At 34.6% G+C, this 23843-nt stretch overlaps 1 protein-coding gene across 3 annotated transcripts in view; it reads left to right on the top strand.

Moving 5' to 3' along the window:
* Rbm41 (RNA binding motif protein 41) overlaps window positions 1-22535 on the top strand; it is a 56404-nt gene extending 33869 nt beyond the window's left edge. For all 3 annotated transcript variants that reach the window (XM_037199215.1, XM_028895138.2, XM_028895136.2), the window contains 3 exons: window positions 8137-8540; window positions 19802-19949; window positions 21793-22535. In XM_037199215.1, coding sequence (XP_037055110.1) covers window positions 8137-8540; window positions 19802-19949; window positions 21793-21959 — 719 coding nt within the window. In that variant the 3' untranslated portion in view covers window positions 21960-22535. The remainder of the gene's footprint in view (window positions 1-8136; window positions 8541-19801; window positions 19950-21792) is intronic.
* Window positions 22536-23843: the final 1308 nt, after the last annotated feature.

Raw genomic sequence — 23843 nt, 5'->3', positions numbered from 1 at the left:
CAACTTTATCGACCATTGAGCAGCCTCCTTTGTGAGTGGGCCTTGAATTATTTGCCTGTTTAACAAATGTTAAGATGCCTTTACTTCTGAATACCCTTCCATCTGTTTGTGTCTGTGTCAGGACTAGTCTTTGTTCAGAAGTCACATTAAGCCTGTATCAAAACAGTACCTCAACTCCACAGTTCCTTGAATTTGGAAGATCTTAGTGGTCTCCAGTTATCTAAGCATCACTACAGAAAGAAGGAAGCTAGGAATGCTTGAGCATTATAAAGGCATATATATGTATATGTTTTAAGACATTATATGTATTGAATATGTTATCTCCAACTCTCTAGTCATAGGGTATATTTTCCTGTAAATTTGTATCAAATAGATAGTGTCTAACCAACACCCAAAGTTTATACATCTCGGTGAACTTCTATACAGTAAGAATAGGCATTTTGAAGCTGTTCACATGGATTTTATACTTTCATTATCAAATATATTTTATGCACTTAGTCAGCATCAAAAGAAAATTTCTATAGTGAATGCTTGAGTATTTTGTCCATTTTTAAATTTGTCGGGTATTGGTATTTTTAGCATTATGTACTGAGATTTCTTTGTGTGTTCTGAAGACAAGTCCTTTATAAGGCATAATGCCTGCTTCTCGTCAGTAGTTTATTTGTTCTGGTATTCTTAATGGTGTCTTGAAACACGAATGTTTTATATTAATGAAGTTCAGTTTAGAAATTTATTATGTTATGATTTAAGCTTTTGGTATCTTAACTAAGAAATCTTTCCTGGACTCAAAGTGAAAAAAAAAAAATACAGCCTTATGTCTTCTTCTAGAATACCTACTGTCTTAGTTCTTATATCGTTTTGCATGAATTTGTGATTGTAAGGTGTGATCTAAGTTATTAACTTTATAGGAAGATTTCCAGTTGATTAACACTGTATCTTGCAAAGACTATTTTTCCCATTGAATTTCCTTGTACAGTTTTGTTCCTTTGATCTGTATGTTTGTCTTTATGTTTCAAATCCCTATTGTATGGACCTTTATAGGGAGTTTGTCAATCGCAGTAACTCCTCCAACGTTACTTCTTCTATCCTAGGTCTTTTGTATCCATGCAAATTTCGGCAATACCCTGTTGATTTTTCTACAAAAATTGCTGGAAGGGAAATTGGGTTGAATCTATTACTTAATTTAGAAAATAATGTCATTTTTTTTAGTGACAGTTTCTTCTAGTCCATGAACACAGAATGTCTCTTCCTTTATTCATATTTTTTTACAATTTATCTCATCAGTATTTTATATTTTGTAATGTACCAAAGTTAGTCTTCTTATAGTAAATTTGTTTCTAAGCATTTTATTTATTTTGACACTCTTGTGAATAGAATTGTTCTGTTTGGTTTTCTGATTTTTATCTGCAAGTATGTAGAAATAAGTTGGGTTTTGTATTGATTTTATATTAGCCTAACATGATCTAATTAAATGTTTTATTGTTTTTTTTTTAGTCAGTATAGTGGTTTTATTATGGATAGCTTAGAATTTTCTACATGGGAAAAAAGCATATTTCCTATGAATAAAGAAGTTTTACTCATTTTCTAATCTGGAAACTTATTGATAATTTACTTGGTTTTGCCTTCTTGTATTCTCTCAAACCTTCAGTACACTATTCAGTGGAAATAGTGTGAGCTAATGTCTTTGTTTTATTCTCAACCTTCTTTTAACGTACTACTTTATTCATTCTTTGAGAACTACATATACTGTTAAGCTGTAGTTGATCATGTGCACCCTCTACTTCTCATTGCTACCAGATCCATTCTCCCCTCCCCCCAATTTCCTACCCTCTCATTTTTTAAAAAAATAACCAATGGAGTCAGTTTGTGTTACTTATATCCACATGGGTGGAGAGTCTTTCCTTGGAGCATGGTCAGCTAACCGGAGGGCACACCTTTAACGAAAACTGACAATCCTTCCCATAGAAGCCAGCAGCTGTCAGTAGATCCTCAGAGGTGCAGGCCAAGTCCCTACTCCACCACTCGGTGCTAGAATGTTGAGTGACTTGATGCAGTGCAGGTCTTAATGCTAGCACCACTACTGTGAGCTCATGAGTGCAGCAGTACTGTCATGGCCACAAGCCAGTCTTTTTAATAACGTACTTATTTGTGTGTGTGTGTGTGTGCGCTCATGTATGTGATGATGCCTGTAGAAGCCAGAAAAGGGGTCAGCTTCCTTTGAGCTAGACTTAGAGGTAGTTTTGAGCTGCCTGACATAGGTACTAGGAACCAAAGCCAACTTCTCTGGAAGAGCAGTGCTCTTAACTGCTGAACTGTCTTTCCAGCCTCTTTCTTCTCAATCTTCAGGGGGAAGCATCTGTTTTTAACCATTAATCTTAGCTCTAGGTTTTCTGTCCATGCTCTGTTGTAGTATATTACTTTCTTATGGTTACTATAATTAATTACCATAACTCTGATGACCTAAAGCAACATAGATTTCTTGTAGTACAGTTGTAGAGATCAGAAGCCCTAAGATAAAGTTGTTAAAATGTTCTCAAGATTAGATGAGCTTTGTTCAGCTTTTAGAAACCACTAGCATTCTTCAGCTCATGGCACCTTCCTTCCTCACCTTATTCCAGCTGCCACATATGTCATCCCATTTAATATTTTTACATCTAGGTTCATGAGAAACAGTGGTCTGTGGTTTTATTCTGCTATCCTTGTTTACTTTTGGTGTCTGTGGTACTAATAGAATTAATTGAAAAAGATTCCTTCTTCCTCTACTTCCTAAGTTTTTGTGCAAGATTCAGTTTTTAAATGTTTCATGTCATTCACCAATAAATCTGACTGAACCTGGATGTTTCTTTGGGATAGCTGATTACTAATTCAATCTCTTGTGAGAGGTTTACTAAGTTATTCTCTTTCTGGAATCTGCTTCGATATTTTTTTATGTCTACAAATTTGTGAATTCATATAAATTTTCTACCTTGTTGACTTAAAGTTCTTCACAATGTTCCTTTATAATCATTTTCATTTTTGTGAGTGGTGATGCTTCCTCTTTAGTCCATGATTTAAATCGTTTCTTTTCTTCTCTCCCATTTTCTTAGGTGTGTTAGCAAGTGGTTTGCCATTTAGTTCACTTTTTCAAAGAAACAGCAGACAGACCTGCAGATGGGGCTGGTGGGATCCACTTCGTGTGGTATTTTATATGCCTAGCACTGAAGCAGCTCCCCAGCAAAGTCCTATCCACAAATAATGAGGTCTTGGCACCATCTTCTACGGCCCGAGGTTGGGATAATGTTGGTGTAAGTAGACCTTAGCCATCTAGACAGATACTAAGCTGACTCGCATGTCAGTCTCACAGCTTCAAGGGCCCATGTGTCAGTAATACATGACAAAACACAAGTGTGTCACACTAATGTGCATGTACCTAGAAAATTGCAGTGCTCCCATCTGTGAGCACTGGCCTGCTGTTAGTTGTGGTGCCCAAGGTTTGGGTATAGTTAGTAGAGATAGTTCCTTGGCCACTAAAGCTGATTCTAAGGTGAGTCATAGCTGAACCTCAAAGTTGCCAGGGCTTGTCCAGTCCAGGAAGTTGAGAAAGAGTACCCCATTTCTAAACCAATGCTAGAACTGATACAGTGGAAACTTGGGTATCTCTCATAGGTACACAGGTCTACAGCTGGTGTGGAAATGCACCTAAAGGGTATATCTGAGCTCAGGACTGTGCTTGGAGCCTTTAGTTTCTACCCAGTGCTGGCTTTCACCATGGGAGGCCTGGCACGGAACTCAGAGAAAAAGCTCTGTTCAGCTTTCATGTGGGTCAGTAGAGTCCAGCTGTTTACTGTGCCTCCTGAGGTTGGAGGCAGGGTTTTCGCAGTAGTCTATACCTCAGAGCCTAAAGTTCTCACAACTCAGTCCACAGATACTGGCCTAAAGCTAGAAGCACTGCACTAGATTTCACTGTGGCAGGCCTAGATTTAATTCTCTATCCAGGCTAATCTTCCTGGAGTTGGTGAAGGAGTATCTTTTTCTTTTTTTCATAGCTATTTATTATGTATTTGTAGGGAAAACTTGCTAAATGTTATCTACCAACTGCCAACTTTTATTTTTATTTTTTTGAGATAGAGTCTCATGCTGCAGCTTTGGCTGGTCTGAAACTCACAATGGAAATCAGGTTGGCATCAAACTCACAGAGATCTACCTATATCTCTCTGATTTCTGAGTGCTGGGATTAAAAATTGTGCCACCCCACCTGGCTCCAAACATTTTTCTTAATAGTTCCTAGGGTCTTTTCTTTTCTCCATCTCTCCTGAGAATCCAGAATAGTGCCTGGCTCATAGTGGTCATTAACTAAGCATTTTTGAGTATATACTTGTACAGCTCTGGTGCTCTGTAGCCTCACTAGTATGGTATTGGCATGACTTTATATGTTTTCAGATATCAGGGTTTTTTTTCTGTGGATCTCACTCCTAATCTGACTTGTATTTCACCAAACTCTATATGACCAAATGCTTGTTATATATATAGCTATGTGTTTATTTTCTTTTATAGAAGATTCATCAATCTTGTGCTCATTTTCCTCTTGGTTGCCTACACCTGTTTCTTACAGATATATGAAATTTCATACATTTAACATTCACATTCTCTAATAATTATATGTGTAGTAAGTATCTTATCCAGTAGTTTTTCTATCTACTTATGACTTTTATGTTTATTGATTGTGTGCCTTGTGTCATGGCATATGTATAGAAGTCAGAAGATAACTTGTGGAGAATTAGTTCTCTCCTTCTATATGTGGGTCCCAGGGAATGAACCCAGGTCACAAGGTTTTGTGGCAGGTACCTTTATCCACTGACCCATTTTGTTGGCACACTTTATGACACTTTTGATGAACAGGAATTTTTTTTTTATTTTAATGCAGCTATATTGGGTAATCATTTCCTTGTTGACTACACCTTTTGTACCCTTTAAAAATGTAATATTTTTTAGTTTTTGAAATTAAAATACAATTATATATTTTCCCCCTTCCCTTTCCTCCTTCCAGCCCTTCCTAAGTATTTCCCCTTTGCTCTTTCAAATTCATGGCTTCTTTTTCTTGAATCTACCTTTTGTATCTTAAGAGATAAATACTCTTATGCATTGCTGATAGAAATACAGAAGAGTACAACTCCTACAGGGTGAAATTTATATGTAAAAATTGCATCAACATTTACTCTTTCTCTTTGTCTCAGCAATTTCACTTCTTAGAATGTATTTGAAACAAATGTTTGAAAAATACCAAATTATATACATGCATATATACATATATATGTATATATGTATACATACACGACTAATTTTCAGGGCATAATTCAAAATAGCATAAGATATTTTGCTGGATATAAGACAAATATTTCAGTGTTTGTTAGTAGGACAGTATCTGAATAACTATTGTACAATGAAGTATTGTATAAAGGCAAAAGAATAGTTTTTATATTAATATGGAATAATTTACGGGATATATTATTAAATCTAAAAAAGAAAGTTTCAGACCAGTATTTATATAGGAGAAAGGTATACCTAATGAATTGTATGTATATATGTATATATAGTTTGAAAAAAAAGGAAATACTAGAACTGTAAGTCAAACTTAATAAGAAATAGTATTTATGGGAAGGAAGGGAATGGAATGAAGGGATCAGGGATGGAATGCTACTTCTGTAACGGTGCTGTATAACCCTTTTTACTTTAGAGCCATATACATGTTTTGCATGATTACAAATGTAATAAAAACTTTAATCAAAAAGGGAAAGGGGCTGGGGGATATACTTCACAGTTGAGTGCTTCTTAAGCGTGCATTAAGCCCTGAATTCAATCCCCAGGATCACATACACACAAAACTCAAGAAAGAAGAAATCCATACAATTCAAAAACAGCCTGAAGCAAATAAAGCAAATGATAAACATAGTTGATAGGATAACCACACAGAGAAAATAATTACTGTAGTGACTTTAAAGTAATACATATCTATTACTTACAATACAATACAATACTTACAATACAATATACTAATACAATATATATGCTAAGGACTGCAAAAATATAAAAGTATATTCAATCATTTTATTGTTGTTAGCCACATTACTATTGCTTGTGGAATTTTTCAATTATGTGAATATGTTGTTAGAGAAAGTTAATAAACCACCTTGATAATATTTTTAGGATCCGAGGAACCAGAAATAAAGCTCAGTGATAGAGTACTTGCCTAGAAGGCAAGCAGCCCTGGGTTTGATCCCCAGGTCTCCCAAAAGCAACCCTCTAAACAAAATAAAATGCACCACCTTTAATCCCAGCACTCGGGAGGCAGAGCCAGGAGGATCTCTGTGAGTCTGAGGCCAGCCTGGGCTACCAAGTGAGTTCCAGGAAAGGCACAAAGCTACACAGAGAAACCCTGTCTCAAAAAACCAAAAAATAGTAATTATAATAATAATAATAATAATAATAATAAAATAAAAGAAATACAAGTCTAAAACCAGAGTTTAAGTATAAACCTTGTCATATTAAATCTGAATTGGAAATGCTCTTATAAATTTAAGATCTATTTTTCTACTTTAAAACACCCCAGCTTTGTCTAATGTAAAGGCTGAGAAGTAACAACAATGAACACTCTCAACAACAGTAGTTTCCACATGCTTTTCATTCAAAGGAACCAGGGATCCTCGGAAAAATAGTCCAGGGTCAAGTTAGAAAATGTGCAAGATATGCTTGGGATAGCTTGCTGTGCCAGGGAATCAGAAAGCAGAATAGGAGCTGCTTTAAGGGACTTTGTATGGGTTCTCAGTGGGACACTTTGGCCACTACCAGAAATAATCACTATATTTAATTGAAATACATACATTATATAATAACACATGATTTCATAATTGTACTGCAGATAACCACTGGTCACCATTAGGTACGTTCCTTACTCTCATAAATAATGAAGAACAGATAGAATCAAGCATTTATCCTGCTTTTCTTATATAAGCTATATTCAGGAAAATAAAAAGTTGATGGTTATAAGAAATAATAGAGTCAAGGAAGCCCCATTTTGTAATTCATAGTAAGTTAATAGAGCTAAACAATAATTACCAATGGATATAAAGCCCATTATATAAAAGGTGAATGGGGGTACATAATATTTGAGGGATGTGACAAACACCACTTAAATTCACAGATTAATTTCACCATCACTAAAAATGTGCCCAATGAACATTATGTACTTTGGGGCATGGTACAATAGGAAATACACACTTATATGAATTTTTTTGCCTTAAATATTGAACATGAATCTAATTAACTCTTTACAGAAACCATCTTTAATATAACTTCCTAGAATATTATAAATGGTCTTTATCTGTTCTGGATAATCTGGTATTTAAGAGCAGTTATATATATGTTGGGCATTTGAAATGCACCAAATTTGATCCAAATTGATTTAAAAAAATAAAAAGGTATATACAAGTGACCAATGACAACAGTGTTAGACTAGATTTAACTGTCAAGAAATACAAGAAATTTTTAACAAGTTATCATCAGAAAATACTTCATTAAACCAATTTGTTTACAAAACAAGTAATGGTTGTATAATGTCAATGGGTGGAGGAGAAAAGTTAATGAAGGGATGGGGGATGGGACAGAAAAATGATTTAAAAATTTTAAGAGCCAAAAACTGATTTAGATCTTGATTAAATAACCAAGTATTTAAAAAGTCACTGAAATAATCAAGGTCATTTAAATATAAATTTGGAATTAAGTAATACTTAGGAATTACTAAGTTCATGAATATGAACATGCCATCCTGGTTCTATTCTTCAAATGTCCTTGTGATTTAGAGGTATGTATACTTGTAGGAACTTGAGGTTTCTGGGTGCCTTACTTTGCCATGTATTGGCGTTGCTCAAGATGCAGTTTTAAGTTACATGCACACTCACATGTACATGCATGTGCTTGTGCATGTGTGCAAGCACACACACACACACACACACACACACACACACACACGCTACATGTTATAAAAAACCTTTCCTAAAAGAGGTTCTGTATCTGAGATCCAGAATTTAATTTTTATTAATTTTTAGAAGGTTGTACTGGGGAGGCTTTGTAGAACTTCCATATCTCTTTGTCTTGATCCAGATGAACCCCCAAAGAAGAACAAAGGTGATCCCATGAACAACCTGGAAGGTTTTTACCACGAGACTATAATGAAAAAACGTCTTGAAGAGTTCCAACTTATGAGAGGTGAACCCTTTGCTTCCCACTCACTGGTCTCAGCTACATCAGTGGGTGATAGTGGCACAGCTGAGAACCCATCACTCCTCCAGGACAAGGGAAAACAGGCAGCACAGGGTAAAGGCCCCAGTCACCATGTTGCAAAAGTTATTGATTTTCCACCTGAGCAGTATTGGACTGGGCGTAAGAAGCTGACGCAACCAATAGAATTTATCCCTGAAGATGAGATCCAGAGAAGCCGTTTGTCAGAGGAGGAGATCCGAAACATCCCTATGTTTTCTTCATATAACCCAGGGGAACCAAACAAGGTATAGGCCAAATCAAGAGCACAACATGGGTTGTTTTCACTTTATTTACCTCTACCTAATGGAGCATTTTAAAATTACCTTTGATAATGCCAAAGATTATGACATAGGTATTCTGTTTGTCCTTTACGTTAATCATCATTTTCCACATACTATTTAAGTAGCCTATTTCCTGCCATGTTATGTGTGCCTTTCTTAGGTTCTAAAGTCCCCTCAAAATTTTTAAATAATGAGATTTAGCTCATACCCACCAGAAGCTCTGAATTATAGGAAAAGTAACCAACAATTTCCTCGTGATTGACCACTTGGTTGCAGGTACCATTAACAGCACAAATCCTTAAAGCATTAATTTTTGTTTAAGAAGACAGAATTAAAAATAGTAACATTCCCTGATTTAAAACAAAAATGGATGGAGGGATATTGGAGTACTTTGACTGACTTTGTTGTTACTCCTGTTCCAAGGGTAGCTTGACTTTTACTTTTTGTCGTGAGCTGTAACTAATACATCAAAGAATAATTATCCCATGAATAAATTAGGGATATACCTAAAGAATTGCATGTATTCTTCATCAATCCCATTCTTCCTTCTTTTCAGGTTTAACCACTATTTTCAATTTGCTAGTTCTGTTCCCATGGGTAATTTTATGTATTTACTACATAAAACTGTATGCAAGTGTCCCTAACTAATGATAGTTTAATTTATTTTTTTTACATAATTGTATGAGAAAATATGCATTCAGTGGAACCTATACTCTGGATTTTGAATTTTTATTTTTGTCAAGCTAGCAATATGCATTGTGGTGCTATAGTACTTTAGAGATGCTGGGCAGCCACAGTGATGTACAGCTCACAGTTAGCCATGTATGGTGAGGAGAAACCATTGACACTCCAGAGTACTAGGTTTCTAAACTACAGTGTTCCGTAGATTACATATATTAAGTGCATTTCTAACTTAGGATATTTTCAACTTACAAAGGATTTATCAAGATATGACCCTATCTTAACCCAAGGTACATCTTAGATATCCATAAATATTCATAGACATTCATAAATACAATTTAATACATTTTAAAACTATGTAGATGATGTCATACTCTATATATTTTTCTGTTACTATTTTGACTCAATGTACCCAATATTTTAAAACTATATTTCTAATGATACAAGGAACTATTTAGTATTCCACTATAGGAATATGCTGTAACTCATTTGTCCATTTTCTTGATTTATTTCCCCCCATTACTTTACTACTACAGGTAAAGCTGTAACAAACATTGTTATGCATATTGTCTTTTTTTTCAGTACTAGAGATTGAACCTAAAACCTTGTGAATACTAGGCAAATTCTCTACCATTGAGCTATATCCATAGACTTTTTTTTTCCACTTATGTTGAAACAAGATTTCACTATTGCATTGGCTAACCTTGAACACACTCTGTAGCCCAACTAATCATGAACTTGTGATTTCCCTGACTTGGCCTCTTAAGTCATTGAGATTCTAGGCTTAAAACACCAGGCCTGGCTTGTACATATCTCTATATTACCCATATACAAACATTTCTCCTAGACAATGTTTTTCAAACCTAAGTTACGATTCATAGGTCAGAGCAGCAAGGGTTTATTATTAAGGAAATGAATAGAAGAATAGAATAGAATAACAGATCAAAGTGTATCTCATACAGTTAAGTAGGAAGAAGGGTAGTATATATGGGCTACAGTGTTTAATGCATGTTCCTCTTGAAGATCTCAGGCAAAATATTGAGAAATATATCACTCTTTTATAATAGTTCTCACATTTTAGTGTAAAATGCACTGGAAGAAGTTACTCAAATATAGATTGCTGGCCTTCACCACCAGGTTTTTGACTCTGGAAAAGGGTATGAAAATTTGCATTTCCAACATGTTCCCAGGAAATGCTGACAATATTGATCTAAGAGTGGAATTTCAAGAATTACTGTTCTAGGTTGCATACCTAGGAATGAAATTACTGATACAGGGTATCTGTATCTTCCACTTCTAACAAGCTGTATTTCAGAGATTCCCCTCACATCTTTGCCAAGACTTTATATTAGACTTTTAACTTTACTTAATAGTTTGGAAAGGTAATTTATTTTTTAAATTTCATATTCCTCATTTCCAATAAAGATATACATGTATTTTTACATGTATTAGCCCTTCTTCTATCCCCTGTGAGTTAGCTTTCTATTCCTTTGTTCATAATTTGATATTTTTGCCTTCTGTATTTATAATGATTATTTTTAATTTTTTAAAGATTTATTTTTATTGTGTGTGTGTCACATGTGTAAGAACAAGAACAAGAAGAGAATTATTTAGATTACTAATTTCTGAGTATTTATTGAAATTAATGGCAGACTACTAGCCATACATCCAGAAATCCCAGAGAACATTAAGCAAGATGAATACCCAAAACTACATCTAAGCATAACAAATTCAAACTATAGAAAGGCAAGGAAAAGAAAAAAAAGGAATACTTTATATAGGATCAAAGAGAATTACATCAGACTTATTATAAGGCAACACAAGCAAGAAGAGAATGGAATGAAATATTTATGTTTAAAGAGAAAAAATCCCACCCACCCAGAAGTCTATCCAGAAAACATCCTTTCAATACAGAGGAAACAGAGTAACAGTTCTCAGATGAACAAGAATGTAGAGAATTTGTCACAATCAAATTATTCTTCTAAGAGTAGGAAAATTTGATAGCTTAATAATTCAGATCTATGTAAAGGAGGAACATAGAGGGAAGAAAACACGAAGATAAAATAAAATTATCTTCTCATTCTGTAAAAAAGAAGCAGAGGGAATACATTTTGTGAAATGAAACTTAGCTTATTACAGAAACCAGTTAAAAATATTACAGTAAAAGAAAATTACAACCTCCTGTCTTGTGCATAGAAGCAAAAGTCCTAAATCAAAACATTTTGAGTATCACAATGAAATCTATTATTATATATAATTAATATATGCTACTGAAACCATTAATGTTTTCTTCAAATATTTTTAGTTATAACTCAAAATATTACAAAATGGAATTTATTAATGTGTGAAAATAATTACGAATCATTATCAACAAACATCCAAAGCTGGTTCAACATTTGAAAATCAGTGTAGATTTCATTGATTCCATATCTGTAACCTAAATAAGAAAAATCATGTGCTCATTTCATGTGATGCAGAAAATGCATTTGAAAAAAATGCCTTAACGTCCATTCATGTTTTAAAACTCAGTGAACCAGGAAAAACGGAGAACATCCTCAAGTTAGTGAAGAATAGCTACAACACATCATCAGCTACATCATACCTGGTAGAAAGAAACTAGATACTTAGCTCTTTGGTCCGGAACAAAATAAGAATATCTCCTTTACCCACTCATATTGACAGTATACTGGAAATGTATAAGAAAAGGGAAGGAAATTGAAAGTTCATGGATTAGGAAGAGAAAAAAATAATACTGTTCACAGGTAATTTTGTCAAAAATCCCAAATAATCAACCAGAAATCAAGCAAACAGCAACTATTAAGTAAGTATAGTTTGGATCATACAAACCTTATGCATAAAAAGTCTGTTTTCAACAACTGAGTAATAGTCCATTGTGTAAATGTACCACATTTTCTTTATCCTTTCCTTGGTTGAAGGACATCTAGGTTGTTTCTAGGTTCTGGCTATTATTACAAACAATGCTGCTATGAACATAGTTCATCAAGTGTCCTTATGGTATGATTGAGCATCCTTTGGGTATATGCCCAAAAATGGTATAGCTGGGTCTTGTGGTAGAATGATCTCCAGTTATCTGAGAAATATGATTTCCGCCACACTGACTTCCAAAGTGGCTGTACAAGTTTACATTCCCACGAGCATTGGAGGAGTGTTCCCCTTGCTCCACATTCTCTCCAGCATGAGCTGTCACTTGTGTTTTCAATCTTTGGCATTCTGACCGGTGTAGGATGGAATCTCAGAGTCATTTTCATTTGCATTTCCCTGATGGATAAGGATGTTGAACATTTCTTTAAGTGTTTCTTGGCCATTTGAGATTTCTTTGTTGAGAATTCTCTGTTTAGCTCTCTACTCCATTTTTAATTGGATTATTTGGGGTTTTTTTTATGTCTAGTTTCTTGAATTCTTTATATATTTTTGAGATCAGCCCTCTGTCAGATGTGAGGTTGGTGAAGATCTTTTCCCATTTTGGAGCCTGCTGTTTTGTCCCACTCCTCATACTAGGTCACCTTGCCCAGCTTTAATAAATGGGGATTTGGGTAGTCTTACTGAAGCTTGCTATGTCATGTTTTGTTGATATCCATGGAAGAGCTGCCCTTTCCTGAACAGAAACAGGAGGAGTGGATTGGCGGGTGGGAACAGGGAGGGGGGAGGAAGAAGGACTGGGAGGAGAGGTGGTGGGGAAGCTGCAGCTAATTTTCTTTAATTAATTAAAGAAAAAAGTCAGTTTTCTACCTGTATACAGGAAATAAGGAATTCAAAATTTTAGTTTAAAAATATTTAGTATCACAAAAGAAAGATAAAATATTTAGATATAAATTTAACAAAACATGTGGGATCTATGTGCTGGAAATTTGAAAGTCTCTAAAAAAGGGTATGTAAATTCAGAGATAGTTTGTATTTATATATTGAAAATCTAATATTGTTACAATGTCATTCTTTTTCCAAATTGGTCTGTAGAGTCCACACAATCACAACAAAATTCTGGCAAGCTATTTGTGGATATTAACAAATTGATTCTAAGTTATATGGAAAGAGAAAAGGTCTAGAATGTCCAACACAATATTGAAGAGCAACATTGCAACTGATACTAACTACCTTCAAGACTTAACTATAATCTAATGTAATGTGGCATTGTGGAGAAAAAGACAAATGGGTCAGTGGAGCAGAATTGAAACCTCAAAATTAGGTCCACACAAATATACTGAATTGAAGTTTGACAAAGATAATTCAATGCAGAAATAATAATATTTTCTACAAATGGTACTAGAACAACTGGATATCTAAATTCAAAACTAGACACAAACCTTTCCTCTATCATAAAAACTAAGTGAAAATATGTCATAGACCCATGTAGAAAAACAATACTCAAACATTTAGAAGAAAAAAGGGATAAGATCTAAGTGGCCTTGTATCTGATGTATTTTACACAAAAGAATGATAAATTATACTTTGTTCAAATTACAAACTTTTCTGTGAAAGACATGTTTGAAATACACAGAAGACATACTATATATTGTAAAAATAGTTCACATCACATGCATATCTAACAAAGGACTTATATCTAGAATATACAAAGAACTCCTAAAACTTGAATAAAATGAGCAGCTCAATTTAAAAAGTGGTCAAAGGATAAAACTAGATGACTCATCAAAGATTATAATGTGACAAATAAGCCTATGAATTAAATCTTACTATTTGTCATCAAGGAATTGCAAAATAATGAGGTACCATTAAACACCCACTAAAATGACTAAAATCCACAATAAAACTGACAATATCAGATACTGTTAAGAATGCAGAGCAACAGGACTACTTAATCATTGCAGATGGGAGTATAAAATGCTACAACCCCTTTGGAAGTCAGTTTGAAAGTCTCTTAAAACAAGGCAAAACATTGTTTTACCCTGTGATCCAGAAGTTTCACTCTATTATTTATTCAACTATTTGAAAAACCTACTTTTATATATATATAAAATGATGTGTGAATGTTTGTAATGGCTTTATTCATAATTGCCAAAAATTCAAACCAATCAAAATGGCCTCCAAATAGATGCATTTGGCAGATGGATGCAATGAAATATAATTTTATCAACGAGAAGAACCAAGCTGTCAAACCATATAAAGACATATAAAGACAAACTTGAGTTGCATATTAATAAACAAAAGATGCTACTATGAAAATAAAGCATTTTATTATTTTATTCTGAAATATTCTGGAAAACTCAGAATGATAGGGAGGCATCAAAACAATAGTTGATTACCAAAAGTTGGGGGGAAAGAAGAAGGGAAAAAGTGAAGCATAGAGCATTTTTAGGAGAATAAAATTATTCTATGTGATACTAAAATGGTGAAGGCAAGGTGTACATTTAAGAGAATATATAAAACTACACAGTATAAAGAGATTCTTAATGTGTACAGGTATTTAAAAATCATTTTAGAGATTAGAAACTTTCAGGAAAGAATACAGACTATGATAAGAGTGTGTATAAGACAGTATCACTAAAGAGATAGGAGAAAGGGTACTGACCTAAGTGGCTTTGGAAATGTGTAATCTGCAAGACTAGCAGCAAATGGGAACTGCACATAAGCACCATGCCCTGGTTGCTAAGGTTGTGTCTTCTGGGTAACAATGCTGATACTGCTGTACATACATCATTAAGTAAATGCTTGACAGATAGGAGAAGCTAAGGTTCTCACTGTTGGAATTTGTAGATAAATAAAGGGAGGAAATTAAAATGATCCATGTGATAGTAGGTTAAATTTAGGAGCATCACTGTGGATTCATATTTAACTTAATTCAGACACAGGTACTTTATATAGAAGTATTTATACACAGGTTAGTATGAGCATAGTAAGACCCAATGAAACAAACTTGCTCTTGCTGAGGATGGATTACTTCTAGTACCATTCTCTGCTAAATGTAACAAAGATTTTTGGAGAAATAAATGGCTGCTCCTATAACTCAGGCAGGAAATACATAAGATTAACCTTCTACATCTTTCTGTATTAAAAAAGTAAAATAACAGCATAAAACACAGGAACTGTTGGAGAACTCCAATAATAAAAGCTAAAACTTTCTGTGCAACAACCTAAACAACTTAACTTTGATGATTCAAAATATAGAATATCCCTGTCTTGTACAGATGCTGAGAATTTTAAAAAAAAAAATGGAGGAAGGAAGTAAAGAAGAGATAAATCTTAGGGACATAATTCCCTGCTGTTTGGTGATGAGTGACCTGTGTCGACCTGTTTCCCAAGAGTACTCTATGGAAAGGAAGACAAGCGAGTAATGGGGAAAGTTGACCAGCACTCCCTCAGCCAGGTGATGAAAGCCAACACCACCAGTCACAAATCAGTGCTGTTAGCATTTCTGCTTGATACAGTATGACCAAAACTGACCTCTTCCAGTGTAGTTTTCTTCCCAATAACTCATCACTCCAGTCTAGCATTAAGAAAAACAACAGAAAAAAATCTAGTAATGGGCTATCCTATAAAAAACAAATCTGACCAGTATTCCTAAAATTTTCATGATCATGAAAAATGAGGAAAATCTGAAAAATTGCCAAAAGGAGCTTAAAATTACATTACAACTAAAAGAAATACAGTAACCTAGATGATGTCTTAAACAGAAAAATAACATTAGGTAGAAACTAAGGAAATGTAAATAAAGAATGGGCTCCTTAACAATAATGTAACAACATTAGTTTATTAATTATAATGAATGTAACATACTAATGTAAGAATGTCAGAAACTGGATATGGAGTATAAGGACATTCTACTTAATCTCCATTTTTCTGTAAATCTAAAATTGTTCTTAAAAATAAAGTCAAATTTACAAGGCTTTTTACAAGTTACAAATGAATACAGAAAATATAAAATATAGAAGTTCAAAATGTACAATCAAAACTCCATATTACACAGTTTTATTACATAGTAATATTATATATTACACAGATAGCAGGAGATTTTGTTTTTCTGTTTCATAAGCATGCTTTTCTTATTTTAGGGCCTCCCAATATCTGTATGTCTCTGTGTGTATATTTTTGCAGCAGAGAACATGGAACCAAGAAAGAACTAAGACAATTTCTTGACCAGAAGTCCTTTTTATTTTTAAAAACTATTTTTATCATGGGGCTGGGGAGATGGCTCAGCAGTTAGAGTGCTGGTTATTCTTTCAGAGGACCCAGATTTGTTTCCCATAAAATAATAATAATATTTACACATAAAATAATATTTTTAAATACTGAAAAATAATATATTTATCAGAAGGAACAGTCAGTATGGCTCTTTCTTAATTGCTGAGAAACTTGGGACCTGTTCTCACATATTCCCTTCCCCCTTTTAAAAACCTGTTAAATGTATCTTTATTGAAAATAATCTTTTTCATATAATATATTTTGATCACAGTTTTCCCTCTTTCATCTCTCAGATCCTCCCACCTATCCAACTCCATGGCTTCTTTCTCTCTCTCTAGGAAACAAAGAAGCAAATAAAGAAACCAGAAGAAAAAAAGCACAAGAAACATGCACACACAGACACATACACCACACACAAGAACAAACCCCATAAAAACACAAAATCAGAAACCATAATATATAAGCAAAAGACCAGCAAGAGTGTTTAAAAATGCCCAAAGCAATATGGAGCAAAAAGTTTACAAAAGTACCATTGTGTTTGTTTCATGTTGGCAATTTCCTGCTGTGTATTGGGCTAATCTTAAGTCTCACGCTGCTTTCTAAGGTCAAGTGTTAGAGCTCAAGATTCCACTGCTTAGTAACTTTAATAATGTTTAATGTATTTCTTCATGTATTTCAGTGACTAGATCATTCATTTCCTGGCTGTCGTCTTTTCTGTTCTAATGTGAATTCCTGCCTAATTTTTAAAGTGAAAACTATGTTAAATAACTTTTCCCTCTTCCTTCCTTTTTGTATTATGCTTAAAGAAAACACTGCATCTACCTTCTGAGGAAAAACTTAAGGATCCAAAGCAGTATTGTTGGCTTCAGCATGGTGTCGTATAGCAAGTTTGTTTGTAGAGCTTTCTCATCTTCCATGACTGAAGCAACTCCCCCATTTTCCCCTTCCAGTAACTTACCACTGTTAACTTTTAGCTTCAGTGAGTTGGACTACTTTAAATGCTTTGTCCTAGTAAAATAATATAATATTTGTCCTCCTGTCACTTAGCATATACTCCTAAAAGTTTATCTGTGTCATAGCATATGATAGTGTTAATGGAAAACAAAAAACACAAGTTTTACCTCAAAAAGGATGAGATAGTTTATTCTTGAGCCAAATATCAGTGACTATGACCTGGCGATACAAATTCAGGTTACCCCACAATCCATGCTGCAAGATCGTAACAGTTTCGTGACTTTTTATAGTAACAAAAGAACAAAGAGAATCATAAATCAAGGTATTTTCAAGTACGTTGATGGAAACATCAGGTAGGTGGGTTACAGCCAATTGGAGAAATCTCTGCTATGGACCTCATGCTTTCTGATGGCATTCTCAGCGTTTGGGTGGGTGAAAGGAAGCTAGTGATCTGTGAATACATTTCAGAAGATTTCACTTGTTAATCACAAGCATAGTGAGTCAGACACAGAGATGGGCAAGGAATGGATAGTAAGGGTAGCTAAAGCTAGCTCAAGGTAATAAACTATAATTAGGTTCTGGGCCTGCATCATCCCAGCCTCTCCACAGTCATTGAAGTTCTAATTAGTTTTCAGCTTTTTACAGGGTTCAGCATATGGTATGGTTTCTTTCCAGAAAATCTCATTCACAATAGGATTTTCCTTTTAAAGATTAAGTAATATTCCAGTCTGTGTATATGCTACCCTCTCTTTATCCATTTGTCAGTAGACAGTTCATTCTTTTCTTATTTTCCTCCGTGTATTTTCTTTGTGATTACTGTAAATAAAACAATGTTTTAAGCTGATAATATATAAATTAAATAACATAAGATATTTTGTTCTATTAAAATTTCAATAGCATCCTATTACTAATTGATAGAATATTTCCCTAAGGGTATTAGTCACAGATTGTTTGTTGTTGTTTTTAACTTCTGTTTTCTTCATGGTCTCTTTTCTCTCATTTGCTTTTTTGCCCATTTTCTATCCTTTACATTAGAAGCCTTTCTCATATGCATGATAATCCCTGTCCTTATTTCTGAGTGTAAAGTTGTTTAGAAGCTCTGAGATCATGGCCTTTTGTACTTTGAATTCAAGGTGATGTTTTGTAAGCCCAGCACTTAGGAGGATTGTGAGTTCTAAGCCAGCCTGGGGTGTATAGTGAGACTCTGTCTCCAAATGAAAATAACAAAATAGTAATAACAGTGAACCAGATGATCTGGCTGGATCATTTGTTGGAGAACTCCCCTATTCCAAGTCAGTATTTTTGTCTTTCTTGGGGATTAGTTCCCTAGAGGAGACTGTCCCCTGTGTTTTCTTGCAAAGGAGCTACCAGTGTTCTAATAGAGGAATGGTGGTCAGATATAGGTGTTCCCAGTATTTGGTATGCATTCTTCAGTCTCCTTGCTTTCAAAAAGCACTACTCTTGACCTCAGCTATATGAGACAGTCCACATTTTCTGACAATTAGTCTTCAGTTTTGTACCAGGATTGGTGAGTTGCCCTCACCCAGTACTATCATTGCAGAGGGGGGAAAGATCTAATTCATTTTGCAACAGCTTTCAACTTACCATCCTCAGTTTAACCCTATCTAATCACATCTATTTCAGAGACACTTCAAGCTATCAGTTCTTGAACTGTTTGTGCATGCATTCGTTTTTCTTTTTTCCTCATTTGTATATTTATTTAATTTTTAGACAAGAGTCACTATGTTGCCCAGACTGGACTCTTGTCTCAGCTCAACCTTCCTAGTTGTTAGAACTATAGATTGTCATCACTGTGCCAACTTTTAAAACTTTTTTTTTATGTATATGTGTCATATATTTGTGAGGATGTGTGTGTGTGTGTGTGTGTGTGTGTGTGTGTGTGTGTGTGTGTGTACATGCACATACATAGAGGCCAGAGGTCAATGTCACGTCTTCCTCTATTGCTCTCCACCTTACTGTTTGAAATAGTGTCTCGCAGAGTTTAGAAATCACCAACTAGCTAGACTGGCTGGCCAGCAAGTGCTGGGGATCCACCTAGCTCTATACATGAGGTACCAGGAATTGACAATCAGGCCCTCCTGTTTGTGCAGCAAGCACTTGTAGCCACTGAGCCACCTCCCTGGCCTACAACTGACTTTTGAAGACTTTTAAAGGATTGTCTGCCCCAAGGGTTAGCTAGTGTGCTTTGTTTGATGTGTTCAGTTCCCACTCATTCATTTCTTTTATATCCTTCAAAACATTGTTGCTGTCTGAGTTCTTCCTGAATTGGTTGGTTTCAGGCCTTGTAGTTTTAGAGTTCTGGAGAGAATAACATTAGATGACTGTTCAGTCTCCTATCTAAAAGTAATTCAGGCCGTAATGAAAGAGTTGCTTTCTTTCTGTGATATTTTTTGTCACTTTTCAATTTGTATTAGGTGCTATACCTGAAGAACCTTAGTCCTCAGGTGAAAGAAAGAGACCTTGTCTCATTATTCGCTCGGTTCCAGGAGAAAACAGGACCACCCATTCAGTTCCAAATAATGACTGGACGCATGAGGGGACAGGCTTTCATCACCTTTCCCAGTAAGTAACTTCATCTAAATATAATCACTCCATTGCAGCATCAGTTCATGTGAGCTACCTATTACCTTGCTGAAGTGGATACAGCCTTAGCTCATGGAAGGTATTCCTAGATCCTACTTCCTATACTTACTTCCTCATCTCTATGGATACTGTATTACCACCTTACCCCAGTGTCCTAAATTTCCCAAGTTTTGGCATTTTCTTTCTACCCTGCAAATGTTTATTTTCTTTTTATTGACAGTACTATTTCTACTCTATATTATAATAGAATTATTCATAGTTAATATATTGGTATTGTTATCAGAACACATATAGTTATGCCCTATTCCTTTAGGACTAAGTGATTTTAAGCTGCTAATTGATTAATCATTACCAATTCATAATTATTGGAAGATGATACATTCCAAAATTTTTTTTCATTAATTATTTGAAGATGATACATTTTTCTAATATCACTTGCATGTCAGTGCATGGCTTGTGTTCTAATCCAAATGCAAGAATAATACAGTAATTGTGATTTCAATAATAAGTTAACCAATATGTCTTTTGTGGGAAGAAGCTAGATACGACCTATATCTTTCATTGCCTCTAAATTTAAATACTCTGCTAATTTTTATGTGGGCAAGTGATTTTACACATGAAAACTGCTGATCCCGTTTTCATTGCTCTCATGTAACCTTGTGCTGTCTTTTCTACCTCATTGAAGATTTGTAGATCCCTTGTACCATTGGTTTTCAGTCTTTAGAAGGGAGAATTCCTATTGTTTTTTAAAATTTTGTGGATTTTCACAGAATATATATAACCTACTAATTGAAAGATGCACAATACAAAAGCTTTATATTATTGTGTGTACATGTTTGTATAGTGTATATATGTACATATGTTCATGTGTGTACATATGCATGTGTGAACTTGTATGGGCGTGCATGTGGAGGCCAGAAGCTAACCTATAGTGTCTGTCTTCCTCAGTTGCTCTTCCTCTTTAATTTTCTCCCTGAACTGAGAGCTCATTGGTGTAGCTAGGCTGGCTGGTCAGTGAGCTACAAAGAATTACCTCCCCAGCTCTAGCATTACTGGTACATGCTTCCGGTACCAGGGATCCAAACTCAAGTCTTCAGGGTTGCATGGCAAGCATCTTGCTACCAGAGCCATCTTTCTAGTCCCAGCTTTACACTTCTTAATTTGTGGCTAGTTTACTAATCCTAACAGTTATAGTACACACTTGAAAATCTGTGGTATATCTGAGACAAAGTGATCTCAGTATTGTCTACGTACAATTCCACAGACTCTTGTCCAAAGTCTACCTCCTCCTTATTTCTTACATATAGTCTCTGAGGCCCATATTTTAAATATTCCTGATGTGCACTCTATATTCTCATACACAAATTTTCTGTATACCAGCAAAAGAAGTTCATTATCCCAATTAGGATTCCCACAAGCACTTTCCCTCTAAAAGAAAAAAAGTAACTAAGTATGCTCAATAATGTAATATCTTCTATTATTTGTGTAACGATTTTGAAAAATGTGTTTTTCATATCTATATCTAAGATAGAGTCATGTTTATAATTATGTTTAACTTATATTTCTTCAGTTCGCTCCCTATGTATCCTTATTTCTTCTATATCTTTGAATCAAATACACATTTTGAGGGTCTTTTGTCATTATAATTATTATTATTACCCATTAATTTATTCTTGCTAGCATACAAACTGGGGGTTATAAGCATGACAAAAACATCTAACATCAGATGATTCTATAGCAAACCAATCCAAATTAACCTTGTAATAATAATTGAGTGATTAAGTGCTATGTAATTTGATGCATTTTTCTTATTTTTTTCCAGATAAAGACATAGCATGGCAAGCATTGCATCAAATAAATGGATATAAACTCCATGGGAAAATATTGGTGATAGAGTTTGGAAAGAACAAAAAGCAACAGTCAGTTGTCCAGGGTGCTTCCCTTATAACATCTGCTACAAATAGGAGTGCAGAAATCAGTGGTTGCTAGAGTGCATATCAACACATTTGGATATATGTATGTGTCTAAACATACACACTGATCTTTCTTTCATCATAATCTAAGATCTAGGATATGTATATACATAGAAATTTGTTTAAAAATTAAGAGGAAATATTAGACAGTAATTAAGACAGTGGCTCTCAGCATTTAGAGAGAACTGGTAGAAATATTTTCCATGATTAAGTACTGTATAGTCTAGAAAAAGACTATATAAAATTGACACTATCCTGAGTATTAAAGATAATAATCAAGCACTTTATAGGGCAGATAATACCCTGAACATTAAGATTATATGAAAACCTTTAATTCTCAGGATATATTACACAGGAAGTTCTTTAATTTAATGTTTAGTCCTAGAGATAACACTTTTTCTGGGACTGTTTCCTATATACAAAGATTTAAAACTAATTCAGTGTTAAAATATTTATTTACTAGAACTCACTGTGTTTTGTCTGAACTTTCAACAGTTACAGTAGGTAGATTTATGAGTTATCCACTTTTTTTTTTTTAGTTTTTCCAGACAGGGTTTCTCTGTGTAGTTTTGGTGCCTGTCCTGGATCTCACTCTGTAGACAAGGCTGGCCTCGAACTCACAGAGATCCACCTGGCTCTGCCTCCTGAGTGCTGGGATTAAAGGTGTGCACCACCACCACCTGGCTTTATCCACATATTTAATGATTGCTTCCACATTAAATTTTCAGAGTCCTCAAAAAGATATTGACATCTTTTAAACCAAAATATTGGTAATCTCATAATACTATTGAATTCAAAACAATAGACATTAAACATAGAGTAACTGCCTAATATATATTAAACATTAGGTGTATGAACTTTCGAGAGGGAACAAATTAGCAAAGAATACTAAAAGGACAAAGAAAGAAAGTTCTATACTTTAGAAGATAGGCATCCTGCCTCAAATCCCCTAGTGATTTGTTTATAGTTATTGAAGAATAGAAACACAATATAGTATAGACGAGATAGTACCAGCTTTGGAGTCAGACCTATGATCTTCATAGTCACACATGTTCACCACCCTTAACTTCAAAAGTCACTTCACCTGAACCTCATTTATCTCATCTATAAAGTAGCGTAATAGTGCTACTTACCTCACTGAGTAAGGGTTAAATGAGATTCTATTATCCAAGGGAAAAAATGAAGGACATATGGGAAACTCCACTAAGTACATCAAACAATATATAATAAGAATTCTGTTTAAAAAGGAAAGAAAGTAAATTGTGTAAAAATACTACAAGAGGACCAGCCAGCAAAATGGCTTAGTGGGTAAAGACACTCGCCACCAATCATGAAGACCTGAGTTCAAACCCTAAGACCTACATGATAGAAGGGGAGAACCAATTCCAGTAAGTTGTCTCTGACCTCCAGAAATATGCTATGGCATGTGTACTCCCACATGTGTATGTCTAAAAATACACATAAATAAATATTTCAAATTGAGCGAGAAAGATTTAGCCATTGTGAAAGCCATGTAAACCCCAGCTGCATTATAATGAAATACTGAAAATTCAAGAGACAGAAAATCATGACAATAACCAAAGAAAACTGAAATATTATTTATCATGAAACTCTAAGTAGATTAAAAATTAACTTCTCATTAGAAATAGGGATGGTAGCCAGGGCACATTCTTATACTTTCAGCTATTCAGGAGGCTGAGGCAGGAGGATCCATTGAGCCCTGATTCAAAACCAGCCTGTGTAAAGCAGTGGGACCCTGTCTCAAAAACTAAAACCAAGAAAAAGTGACATATTAAGATCTCAGAAACAGTGGAGGTCACAGTCAAAGGTAAAATATTGCCCACATAAGTTTTAAAAGCTGGAGAATGTGTTTCCAGCAGACCATACAAGACATGCAAAT

This window comes from Peromyscus leucopus, chromosome X, assembly GCF_004664715.2.
Source record: "Peromyscus leucopus breed LL Stock chromosome X, UCI_PerLeu_2.1, whole genome shotgun sequence".
In the NCBI taxonomy this organism is placed as follows: Eukaryota; Metazoa; Chordata; class Mammalia; order Rodentia; family Cricetidae; genus Peromyscus; species Peromyscus leucopus.
Note: the sequence above shows the minus strand (reverse complement) of the source record. Positions and strands in the feature narration are given on the sequence as shown.